Genomic DNA, 12,849 nt, shown 5'->3' with positions numbered 1-12,849 from the left:
ACCCAACTACGCATGTGGATAAAATTGCTGGTAACCTGTTAAATTTGAAATATATCATAATATGACAAGTGACTGAGACGATACATATATGTAGTTACTAGCGTCATTACAAGGTTTTTAGTATTTAGCCTACGAATAAATGTGAATATACTTGCAAATATGCTCTAACGTAATTGCAAAATATGTATGTATGTATTGTATTTGTAAATATTTGCATGTTGGCATCCACTATTTTGTATACAGTACCTTGAGTAAATCCAGAAAACAATGACCTGACTGAAGGATAAGAAGGAATGATGATTAATGATTGTGTTTATCATGGGTGATGTTGCTTTACTGTTTCAATTTTTTTGACTTTTTTTACGTTTAGGCCAGACATTTGGAAACATATCTGTACTTTCTACTCAGTACCATTTTGAAAAACAGGCTTATATACTTTTTTTTTTTTTAGCGGTTGGGATCGATTCATAGAAAAACTAACGAACAAAGCTATACATTGTACATTTTAAAAAGTTTAAAAATGAACAAGTGAAACCCTAAGACTGAGCTCCTCTTCACACTTAAAAAGAGGAACTTTACTCACCTGTAAAAACAAAAGCATCATTGCCATTAACTATTTCGCATTTAGCATTCACACGCAATTTCTCCAGAAACTGCTTAATGTAGTTTATTCTTTTTTTATCATCATTTCACGAAGACGGTCCAACAAGTGTGTTCGTGTGCGTGCGTGCGTACGTCCCCTTTGACCTCCGCAGCGTCCAGTCTCGCTAACCCCGCCCCTCTGCAGCGAGAACGGGAGTTCCATTGAAACATTAAAAACGCACCCATGCCCACCCGTCCGCCGCCGCCGCCGTAGCGTAAACACGAAAGAAAAGAAACAACGACAGAAAGAAAAGACAAGAGCGGAGACATTAGCGGCAACCAGAACCAGAATCGGAGTAAAAAAAAAAAAAAAACAGAGTCGGAACCGGAACACACATACACACTCACTGAAGAGCGAGCACCGCGCTAGCAGCTAGGCTAACGGCTAACGACATGGCGAGCGCCTCGTATCACATCTCCAACTTGCTGGAGAAAATGACTTCCAGCGACAAAGATTTCAGGTAAAATGGCCGTTGACTCGCGACACTTTATACACTGAAACAGACGCGTGTGCTAAAAATAAAAGGGAGAGAGAGGCGACCTCTGTGTAGCAGGCCTTTTAGCATGGTAGCAGTTAGCATCATGCCACCTGTCTGATCGTTGTCAGGTTGCCCGCGAAGAAACAACCTTCGAAAAATGACATTTTTTTACCTCAATGTCTAATTTATGGTTGTTGGGAGCGCGTATTAGCGCCACGGTGTCATGACGATGCAAACTGTGACGCTAACGACTCATTGCACATACACAACCGAGGCTAGTTAGCCGTTAGCTGCGCCTAGTTAGCTTCATCCCCCACTCAATGCAACTTGTGTCATGCTAGCACGCTAATATGCTATAGTTGCACCGTGTGCGTGCGTGTGCTCGTGCGTGTTTGTACATGAACGGCCACGGGATGACGTCACAGAGGCAACCTCAAAGCCGTGGGAACGCAGAAGTTGACACCTGTCAATCATTCTCAATGCTATCACGTGTTAGAATGATTTGTTATCAAATTGAATAGTGAAGAGGACCAAATGTGAATTGGACGTTGATGTAGTATTTTTTTTACATGTTTTTGTATGTTGCATTTTATTACGCAATACTTATTGACTTGTGAAATACCCCATATAAAAATAAAAAAAATCTAACACTAAAACTAATAACTATCAAACTGAAACTAAACATTTTAGGAAAATAAAAACAAATGGAACAAATTACTAAACAGTCCAAATTTCAGTTAACTGAATTTAAGAAGTAAAAGTTCAAAAGAAAAAAACAATTAACTATAAAAATCAATTCTAACCCAGCTTGTGATCAACCAGGCCAGTTTTTGTCACAAACTTAGCAGCCTCAAAGTTGTGGAAACTCATGGGGAGAAAACACCTGTCAATCATATTGCATGTTCATCCCAACTAAAGCCAGTTTAGCACATATTAGTGTTAGCCGAAATTGTGGCGAGGTGACTGTTGGCAAGCTTAGGTTATCTTCGCTGTGTTGACATTTATTACTCTTGTTAGCATAGCCACGTGATGACATCGTAGGAGCCTTGGAATCAATGGGAACAGGAGTAGTTGTGATGTGATGCCTGTCACTCATTGGCAGTGTACGCCATCATGACTTATTATTTTGATTTCCTCACAAATTTGATTTAACAGGTAGAAATGCAATCTTGATGTCATGATATGAACTATCAGGGCTTGCTGTGACCATCTGTGATGCTGACATTTCAGTCATTTCATTTGTTTCTGATGATGCTGAATGTTTTTTCTTCAGATGCAAATCATTTTGCATGCTTATGAGTGAAATGATGTGATTGGTTGCGGTGTGCAGGTTCATGGCTACAAACGACCTGATGACAGAACTGCAGAAGGATTCCATCAAACTGGACGACGACAGCGAGAGGAAGGTAGGTTCAAAGTTCACAATTTGACATTACGCTAGCTTTCCTAATTGTGGTAATCGGTGTTGTGATTGACAGGTGGTGAGAATGATTCTGAAGCTGCTGGAGGACAAGAATGGAGAAGTTCAGAATTTGGCAGTCAAATGGTAAAATGAAAAATGGGACTTCTATGAAGGCTGAAGAGGTCTGGTAATTGTTTTTCTCAATCATTATTGTGTGCGCAGCCTGGGCCCGCTGGTGAGCAAGGTGAAGGAGTACCAGGTGGAGACCATCGTGGACACGCTGTGCACCAACATGCTGTCCGACAAAGAACAGCTGCGAGACATCTCCTCCATTGGCCTCAAGACCGTCATCGGAGAGCTGCCGCCCGCGTCCAGTGGTGCGCCTGTCGCGGTCGTCGTCGTCATCATCATCATCATCATCACGACATTGTGTCTGACGATCGTCTCTCATCGCAGGCTCGGCCCTGGCCGCCAGCGTGTGCAAGAAGATTACGGGTCGACTGACCAGCGCCATCGCCAAACAGGAAGACGTGTCGGTGCAGCTGGAGGCGCTGGACATCATGGCCGATATGCTGTGCAGGTATTAAGGGCTGAGCCATAAAATACATTAAAAAAATATTTTTTTAAGATCTATAAAAAAAATTAAAAAGCACACACAGGTAATGTGAATGCCTCTTGAAACATGTACATTCAATTACATTGTGTGTGTTTATACATTACTATGCATGGTTGTTTTTTTCTTAAAAAAAAATTCTTCATATTTCCTTCACTGTAGTTGTTTGATTGAATGTTGTAGAAATAAAACCAAAAAAAACATTACCTGTACTTAATTATTTTTCTTAAATGAGGCCCTTTCAAACTTGTAACATTTAGTTATTTTGTGTAACCCTTGATTTGGAATACAATGCTTTTCTGGCGGAACAATTAACAACACAAGACCCAGCTATGAGCAAATGGGTCACTTTAAAAAAAAAAAAGTTCCTGACTATTCGCAATTGTGTTGTTTGAAGTCCAAATAATTTTACTGAGAAATTAACTTGGATGAATGGATGATGTGGATTAACATGTCATGTGTTTCAGACAGGGGGGGCTGCTGGTCAACTTCCATCCCTCCATCCTCAGCTGCCTGCTTCCTCAGCTCACCTCGCCAAGGCTGGCTGTCAGGAAGGTAAGGTGACTTGGCATGCGGGCGTGTGTGCATGCGCATGTCTGTAACCGTGGCGCGCTCTTCCTCCAGCGGACCATCATGGCGTTGGGACACCTGGTTATGTCGTGCGGAAACCTGGTTTTCATCGACCTCATTGAGCACCTGCTGAGCGAGCTGGGACGCAACGACAACATGTCCACCACCAGGACGTACATCCAGTGCACCGCCGCCATCAGCAGGCAGGCTGGACACCGGATCGGTCAGCCCCCCCCGCACATGCTAACGCGTGCAATTTTAACACAACGTGACGCTCACTTGTGGTTTTCTGCATTCGCTCAGGGGAATACCTGGAGAAGATTATCCCACTGGTGGTCAAGTTCTGCAATGTGGATGACGATGAGCTGAGAGAGTACTGCATACAGGCCTTTGAGTCATTTGTCAGGAGGTAAGGCACATACACACTAGAGATTAATCACAATGAACACAGATCACAATTGTCGTCCCTAAAATGTTTATGATTATTGGTATTGGAAAGATACTGTTAAAAGAAGAAGAAAAAAATCATACATGCATGCTCCATAAAGCATGCAAAATATAAAATCGCCAACCCTATTTAAAAAAAAATTCTGTTTTCATTTTTCCTTCCATTGACATTTTTTCTCTTTTACTGCTGCACATAGTATTTACATTGATATAAGAGGGTCAGATAACAGAACAGAATGAACACAAAAACATATTTAATGTTACCACAAAATTCAACCCATTTACCTTTTGACATTAGGAATTGTAAAGGGCAACAGCCAAAGTGAATTTTCACATGCAGCAACCCCCCCAACATATTCAAAATGACACGTGAAAATTATATTTAATAGTGGAAGATAGATTTATTTAACCTTTTAAAGTTGTTTACATTTGGATGTGGACATTGAACTCTTGTTGACGTTTCCTCAGGTGTCCTAAAGAGGTGTATGCCCACGTCCCCACAGTCATCTCTATCTGCCTGCGCTACCTGACCTATGACCCCAACTACAACTTTGACGATGAGGATGAGGACGATAACGCCATGGACGCCGAGCAGAACGACGAAGACTATCAAGGTGTGCCCACCCCCTTTTTTTTCTTTTCAAATAAATAAATAAATTTGACTTTGTGGGCGCGTCCAGGCAGCGACGACGAGTACAGCGATGATGACGACATGAGCTGGAAGGTTCGCCGGGCGGCGGCCAAGTGTCTGGACGCCGTGGTCTCCACGCGGCACGAGATGCTGCCCGAGTTCTACCGCTCCGTGTCGCCCGCGCTCGTCTCTCGCTTCAAGGTAACACAGCCCCCCTCACCCCCCGCTTTTTTAGTCCAACATGGGCAGCACGCACGGACTAACCCGTCTATGTGCCTCGCCACTAGGAGAGAGAGGAGAACGTGAAGGCAGACGTGTTTCATGCCTACCTGTCGCTGCTCAAGCAAACGCGGCCAGCTCAGAGCTGGCTGGCTGACCCGGATGCCATGGAACAGGGGGATACGCCCCTCACCATGCTGCAGAGTCAGGTGACCTCAGGGAAAATTTTGCCCCAGTCCGCCCTCACTATTAGTAGTTGTTGAGCAAATAGTAAACACCCTCTAAAAATATTTATCATTGCCTATAATTATACTTAAAACAAGGGTTGTGGAAACTTTTATTGTCAAGGGCCACATTTATTTATTCATTTTAGGGGCCAATGGGACAAGTCATTTGAAGATTATGTAAAAAATTTAAATCCAATAATTGTAATTTAATCATTTGTTAAATATGTAATTTCAATAGTAAAATAATAATTAATGGTAATTTATAACTTTTTTATAAATTGTAATTAATTAACCAATTATATTTGAAAATATATATGCAATATATTATATATGTGAAATTATTTTATCAGTAGATTTGGTTTACTGACAAATATATTTACTAATTAAATTTATAAAAACACTAACTGTATGTATGTAATTTTCTTATATTGTTTAAAATATATCAATGGGGGCCAATGGGACAAGTCATTTGTAGATTATGTAAAAAATTAAAATCCAATAATTGTAATTTAATCATTTGTTAAATATGTAATTTCAATAGTAAAATAATAATTAATGGTAATTCATAACTGTTTTTTTTGTAAATTGTAATTAATTAACCAATTATATTTGAAAATATATATGCAATATATTATATATGTGAAATTATTTTATCAATAGATTTGGTTTACTGACGAATATATTTACTAATTAAATTTATAAAAACACTAAATGTATGTATGTAATTTTCTTATATTGTTTAAAATATATCAATGGATAGATAAAGAAAATAATTTTATTTAAAAAAAAAACTCACTACGTTTTAATAAATAAATACAAATCAGTATTATTGCACTTTAAACAATTTATGAATTTATAAAAGTGCAATTAATTCAACAAATATTACACAATTCTGACTATCTATATATTAGGCTGGATTACTCTGTGCTGTCTACTTTAAAGCCTATTATATTCCCCGAACTATGATCCCAAAACACTTATATATTTTTATTTTTATTATATATTTTCAAAGGGAGGGAGATCTAATGAGCCACACACACTGTTGGACATGAGAAAAATTAGGGACATCATGGATTATTTTATTAATAAGTTGCAGGAGGAAGAGTGGCCCCAAAAAAAAACAGCTACTGAAGTTACAACAAGTACCAACAAACAAACAGTAAAGACAAGTTCAAGCTTGATTGCCATCTTGCGTGATTGCATGTGCTGAGTGATGTGCTGATGCCTGTGTGGCTTCCGTAGGTGGCCATGATTGTGAAGGCTCTGCACAAGCAGCTGAAGGAGAAGAGCGTGAAGACGCGCCAGTGTTGCTTCAACATGCTGACGGAGCTCGTCAACGTGCTTCCGGGGGCGCTGACACAGCACATCCCCGTGCTCATACCAGGTAGCGCCGCACGTGAAATGCTGCGCTCGGCGGGGCTTTTCCGCGCTCAATCGAGGCGGGGCTGGGGCTATTTCTGTCTTATTCGTAGGCTAATTGAAATACGACAGTTGCAGTCCAAAATGACACCATTTCGTGTCGTGTGATGAGAGCGACTGTTTTTCAGGAATCATCTTCTCCCTCAACGACAAGTCGAGCAGCTCCAACCTGAAGATTGACGCGCTGGCGTGCCTCCACATCATCATGGTCACGCACCCCGCCCACGCCTTCCATACTCACGTCCCTGCTCTGGTCCCCCCCGTGGTGGCGTGCGTGGGAGACCCCTTCTACAAGATCACCTCGGAGGCTCTCCTGGTCACACAGCAGCTCGTCAAGGTGATCGCCGCCGGCCTCCATTTTGCTTTTCTCCCAAAGGTCAGATTTTCACCCGCTCCATTGCTTCTGTCTGACAGGTCATCAGACCGCTCGATAGCCAATCAGAAAGCTCGGAAAGCTTTGACCCCTCCCCCTACATCAACGACCTTTTCAGCTGTACAATCAGACGCCTCAAAGCCGCCGACATCGACCAGGAAGTCAAAGAGCGTGCCATTTCCTGCATGGGACAGATCATCTGTAACCTAGGTAACCAACAAATGGCCGCCAATGTGATGAGTGGTGATTTGTGCTTCAACGTTTTGTTTTTCCCTAGGTGACCGCCTTCCGTCTGAACTTCACGGAACACTCTTGATCTTTTTGGAACGTCTGAAGAACGAGATCACACGCCTCACCACTGTTAAAGGTCAACACCCTCATGAATATTCAGACATGCAAATGAGCGCTATTAATAGGCCTGGATGATTTATTCCAGTTTGTCAGGGGGGGAAATAGATTTTTAGGGGAGGAGAAATCTGGGATTTCATTTGGAGATCATGTAGACGAGTGCTTATTCTTGTGTTTTTTTTTCTAAATAAAGCTTTGACGCTGATCGCTGGCTCCCCGTTGAAAATCGACTTGCGGCCTGTCCTGCCCGATGCCATCCCCATCCTGGCCTCTTTCCTGCGCAAGAACCAGCGAGCGCTCAAGCTCTGCACACTGGCCGCACTTGACATCCTGCTCCGGAACTACAGGTACTGCATTTCGTCTGATCATAAAATGAGTGGAGCTGTGAGGTTTTTTTTTTACTGAAAATAATAGAAGATATGTTCCCCCCCAAAAAGAAAGTAATAACAATGTAAAGAAATACGTTTTAAGTACTTGAGTACAAGCCGAAAGTCAAAACAGCAAAGGCGTTGAGTCGGTACTTATCTTGTTCTTCCAATAGTTTCTAAGTATCTTAGTATGCATTTGAAGTACTTTTGCCACTAATCTTCGTTGTTTCTGTTGTCGCGGTGGTCAGCTCGGCGGTGACGCCGGTGATGGTGGACGCGGTGCTGACCGAGCTCCCGCCGCTGATCTCGGAGAGCGACATGCACGTGTCGCAGATGGCGCTGAGCTTCCTGTCCACGCTGGCCGTGACGCACCCGTCGCTGCTGGGCCAGCTGAGCAGCGGCAACATCCTCACGCAGCTCATCGCACTCGTCAGGTCTCCGCTGCTGCAGGGCGGCGCCCTCGCCGCCATGTTGGACTTCTACCAGGTGTACTTTGAGTATCTGGAAGGTGGAAAAACGCTTTACAGCTAAAAGTCAATTTCCTTACATGTCTGTGTTTGCGTTCAGGCTCTGGTGTCGACGGACACGGCGGGCCTAGGCTACATGGACCTGCTTCGGATGTTGACGGGTCCGGTTTACTCCCAGAGTGCGGCGCTGCCTCACAAGCAAGCCTACTGCTCCATCGCCAAATGCGTGGCCGCGCTCACCAGGGCGTGTCCGGCCGAGGGGCCTGCCGTGGTGGGCCAGTTCATACAGGTCAGTAACTGTGCTCGCATGTGTTTTTGATACCTTAAAGCGTGGCTTACGCGTGTGCTCGTGCCCGCCAGGACGTGAAGAACAGCCGCTCCACGGACTCCATCCGGCTGCTGGCGTTGCTCTCCTTGGGCGAGGTCGGCCATCACGTGGACCTGAGCGGCCAACCGGAGCTCAAGACCGTCATCCTGGACGCCTTCTCGTCCTCCAGTGAGGAGGTGACATCCCAAACTTGACATATTTGAGATAAGAACATTCTCAGGGCAAACCGCTAAACAAAAAAAAGAATATTAAAAAAAATGTTTGATGAGAGATTGAGGAAAAGGGAGGAAAATAGCACTCGTATATTTTACTTTTTTTTTTTCCTAATACAGTCATGATGGATAGCTGGATAGATACTTTATTCATACTGTGATGGAATTTAAAGGTGTATTGAAGGATCTGCTCAAAGTAGAAGCCAAACGACCATCCTACCAGCTCTCCTGCTCGTCCGGGGGAATCGAGTGATATTTACTTTAAAAAGCCAATAAAGGTTCAAATTCAAAGTACATTTTACAAGAGTTTAACTAGAATTTCTGATGTGAAAAAAAAAAGTTCCCCCCCCCCCCAGTAAATCAAATGTCGGGAACACACGACCTCATCTTCATCAGTCTCTGCAGCCGGCCTCATTTCATAGACGGATGTCCTCTTGCGGCTCTCAGCCAATTTCAATGCGGTGGGATCGGTGGAGCTACAACGATGAATGGCTGAATCCAAAGCTCAGCGGCTGCATGCTACTAACACTCGGAAGCGCGCATGCGCATCTAGGTACGAGCATGCACGATTGATTGACGGGATTGAGAACCAATCGTTAAGATGATTCACCCGGAAGACGCGGCGACAAAAGATCCTTGAATACACCTTTAATTACATAATTCGATCAAATTAAAAACAATGAATGTTTTAGTCATACGTCATCATTTTAAATTTGCTCCTTCTGATGTGCCTAACTTGGCCACCTGGGGGCAGTGTAAAACAGACTGTTGTCTGTTGAAGCATCATTGTGAATCCCGCTAGCGTTTGTGGCAGTCCTTGCCTAGAGCTCGGGATTCGTAGCGTAGTTTTAACTCTTTTCTCAGATCATCAGTACGGACTAATGTTACTCTTACTACACAGAGGATGAAGTGTATGACTGAGTCTACATATTGTTGATGCACTGCTTGTGTTTAATCCGTTGCTTAAACGGTTACAGCACGGCAACTTAGATGCTAATTAGCGTTATAATTGAGCTAACGCTATAACCTCTAAGTGGAGTCACCGCTGAGAATTCAGATCAATTATTTACCTTCTGTCATCTAGTGGGGGAAGTATTGAACTGCTCTGCTTTAATCAGTTATGTAGTGGACATCCTGGCGATCTGACAAGTAGCGGTTTTTGTGGTGGTCCGTCTCAGGTGAAGTCGGCGGCGTCGTACGCCCTGGGCAGCATCGCGGTGGGGAACCTTCCGGAATATCTGCCCTTCGTCCTGCAGGAGATCTCCTCGTCCAAGCGCCAGTACTTGCTCCTGCACTCGCTCAAGGAGATCATCAGTGAGTATGTGTGTGTGTGTGTGTGTGTGTACAAGCGTACACGGTTGTAGTGTGCACGTGTGTATTAACGGCACGGCGCGTTCAGGTTCCGCGTCGGTGTCAGGCTTGAAGCCGTACGTAGAGTCGGTGTGGACGCTGCTGCTCAAGCACTGCGAGTGCCAGGAGGAAGGAACCCGCAATGTGGTGGCCGAGTGCTTGGGGAAACTCACGCTCATCAACCCCGAAACGCTGCTGCCACGACTCAAAGGATACCTGTTCTCAGGTAAGTGCGCGCGCATGCACATGCGTGTGTGTTTGTACTGACGTCGTGCTTCCCGTGTACACTTGCAGGCTCGTCGTACTCCCGGAGCTCGGTGGTGACGGCCGTCAAGTTCACCATCTCGGACCAGCCGCAGCCCATCGACCCGCTGCTGAAAAACTGCATAGGTGCGTTGCCGCGGTTACGCGCACGTTGCGCGCGAGCTCGCTGTGACGCGTGTGTGCGCGACAGGTGACTTCCTGAAGACGCTGGAAGACCCAGACCTGAATGTGCGGCGCGTGGCCTTGGTGACCTTCAACTCTGCGGCACACAACAAGCCCAGCCTCATCCGAGAGCTTCTGGACTCGGTCCTGCCGCAGCTCTACAACGAGACCAAAGTGCGCAAGGAGCTCATTCGAGAGGTAAATGACGACGACAGCAACAACATCTCTGGACGACTGCAGCGCCAGCTGAATTTAGCTCTATATATATATATATTTTTTTTTTCATTTTTATTAGCTCCTGTAGTCAAAAGACATCTTCATTGATGAATCTGAATCTGAAATTTTATGCTGTTGTTTTGTCTATTTCTTTGTCATGTGAGTGCATTGAAAGTACTTAAAAACACGGAAAACCCATGAGCTCCGCGGGGCTTCGCCCCCCTTGTCCCCCCACCAGGGCACTGCCCTGGACCTAGCTGGGTGCCGGTGGCCCCCAGACCCCCGGCTAAATTTTCAGATAATTTCACTTTGGTCAAATCACATCCCTGAATGTAACTATTTTATATTGCCAGTTTTCACCTATTAAGGCTGTCAAGCAATTACAATTTTTAATCATAAATTAATTGCAGCTAGTATCTATTGTAAATATACAATTGAAAGGATTTTTTTTTTTCAGAATGTCACAACCGATTATTAAATGAAAATCATTTTGTTTCCTTAATTTGAATATTTAATTATCAGGCAGTTGTCTTTTTAACGCAAACATATTTAATGTTACTTGTAAATAAATCTGTGAACTTTAAATAATAACTTGATTGATGTGCGCGTGCAGGTGGAGATGGGCCCGTTCAAACACACGGTGGACGACGGGCTAGACCTGCGCAAGGCGGCCTTCGAGTGCATGTACACGCTGCTGGACAGCTGCCTGGACCGTATCGACATCTTCACCTTCCTCAACCACGTGGAGGACGGCCTGAAAGACCACTACGACATCAAGGTGGCGACCGCTGGCTCGCTCGCTGGCCGGCATCGTTCACCCGCCGCCGCCGCCGCCTGACGCGCTCTCTTGTCTGTCGCCCTCGCAGATGCTGACCTTCCTCATGCTGGCCCGGCTGTCCTCGCTTTGTCCTAGCGCCGTCCTGCAGAGGTTGGACCGACTGGTGGAGCCCCTCAGAGCCACCTGCACCACCAAGGTGCCCCTCCACACCCACACACACACACACACACACACACACACACACACACACACACACATTTTTGGGATGTGAATGGATATGTAGTGCGTGTGTGTGTGTGTTTACAAATAAAGTGTGTTTCAGGTGAAGGCCAACTCAGTGAAGCAGGAGTTTGAGAAGCAGGACGAGCTGAAGCGTTCAGCGATGCGAGCGGTGGTGGCGCTACTGACTATCCCCGAAGCCGAGAAGTCGCCGCTCATGTCCGAGTTCCAGTCGCAGATCTCATCCAATCAGGAGCTGGCGGCCATCTTTGACTCCATCCAGCGGGACTCCAGCTCAGCCAACATGGAGTCCATGGACACCAGCTAAGCCGACGGACGGAGAGACGCACGCACGGACGGACGCACGATGCGACAGGGCACCCCGCTGCCGAAGCGACAACCCCGCGGCATGTTTCCATGACGACACACACACTCGCACACACACGCACACACACATACACGTAGTGACACACCCTCCTAGCGATTGGTCGTTCCCATGATGCATTGCACTGAAATCAGCGCTTGGAAAAGTCGTGCGGCCACACGGACAAAACGAAACCCGTTCATCGACAAGATTGGAAGTTCCTCTCGTTTTTCCATCGTGGCTTCTTTTCTTTTTTCTTTTTTTTTTGTTGCCAAGCGAAGAACAGGTACCATGACCTGATTGGCCGCCGCTGCGTTACGAACTGGGCAAGTTGCACTTCCTGCCTGAGGCCTGCTGAGCCATGGGAGTTTACTAGCTTTGTGTTTTTCGTTTTTTGTTTTTATGGGATGGCGGTGGCAACCAGTTGGATGCTTGTGAGGCAGGTTGTTCCCCTTTTTGGACCAATCGGCTTCTCCGTTTCCTCCCATTTACACACAAACTTGCCCTCAATGCCGCCTCCTGAAGACGGAAGGAAGAGAGGAAGTAAATGTTGGCGCGTGTTTGCAGACTTAACGGGATGTTTGTAGTTACCATGGTAACGTTTGCAACTGGTTCTGTCTAGTTTGAGCTGGTCTGCTCTTGTTTATCGCCCAAAGTTAAGAAATAAAGGTCCATTTCTGCCTGCCTTCATACTCGCACGTGTCATATTTTCACGCGAATAAGCAGCATGATGGGCGACATGCTGAACCAG

At 45.1% G+C, this 12,849-nt stretch overlaps 1 protein-coding gene across 1 annotated transcript; it reads left to right on the top strand.

The window, feature by feature from the left end:
* The first annotated feature begins 785 nt into the window (after positions 1-785).
* Positions 786-12,783, top strand: cand1 (cullin-associated and neddylation-dissociated 1). Its single transcript, XM_077543256.1, has 26 exons — positions 786-1,103; positions 2,452-2,527; positions 2,600-2,667; positions 2,746-2,900; positions 2,980-3,103; positions 3,604-3,691; positions 3,761-3,929; positions 4,010-4,115; positions 4,622-4,767; positions 4,834-4,985; positions 5,072-5,212; positions 6,473-6,614; positions 6,778-6,986; positions 7,064-7,232; positions 7,300-7,389; positions 7,564-7,717; positions 7,987-8,224; positions 8,306-8,494; positions 8,566-8,709; positions 9,924-10,059; positions 10,145-10,321; positions 10,390-10,485; positions 10,550-10,719; positions 11,351-11,515; positions 11,604-11,711; positions 11,838-12,783. The coding sequence occupies exons 1-26, from the start codon at positions 1,036-1,038 to the stop codon at positions 12,060-12,062; spliced, it is 3,705 nt and encodes a 1,234-aa protein (XP_077399382.1). The 5' UTR covers positions 786-1,035; the 3' UTR covers positions 12,063-12,783.
* Positions 12,784-12,849: the final 66 nt, after the last annotated feature.

This window comes from Vanacampus margaritifer, chromosome 15 (assembly GCF_051991255.1).
Source record: "Vanacampus margaritifer isolate UIUO_Vmar chromosome 15, RoL_Vmar_1.0, whole genome shotgun sequence".
Taxonomy (NCBI): domain Eukaryota; kingdom Metazoa; phylum Chordata; class Actinopteri; order Syngnathiformes; family Syngnathidae; genus Vanacampus; species Vanacampus margaritifer.
This window is presented reverse-complemented; position numbering and strand designations above follow the sequence as displayed.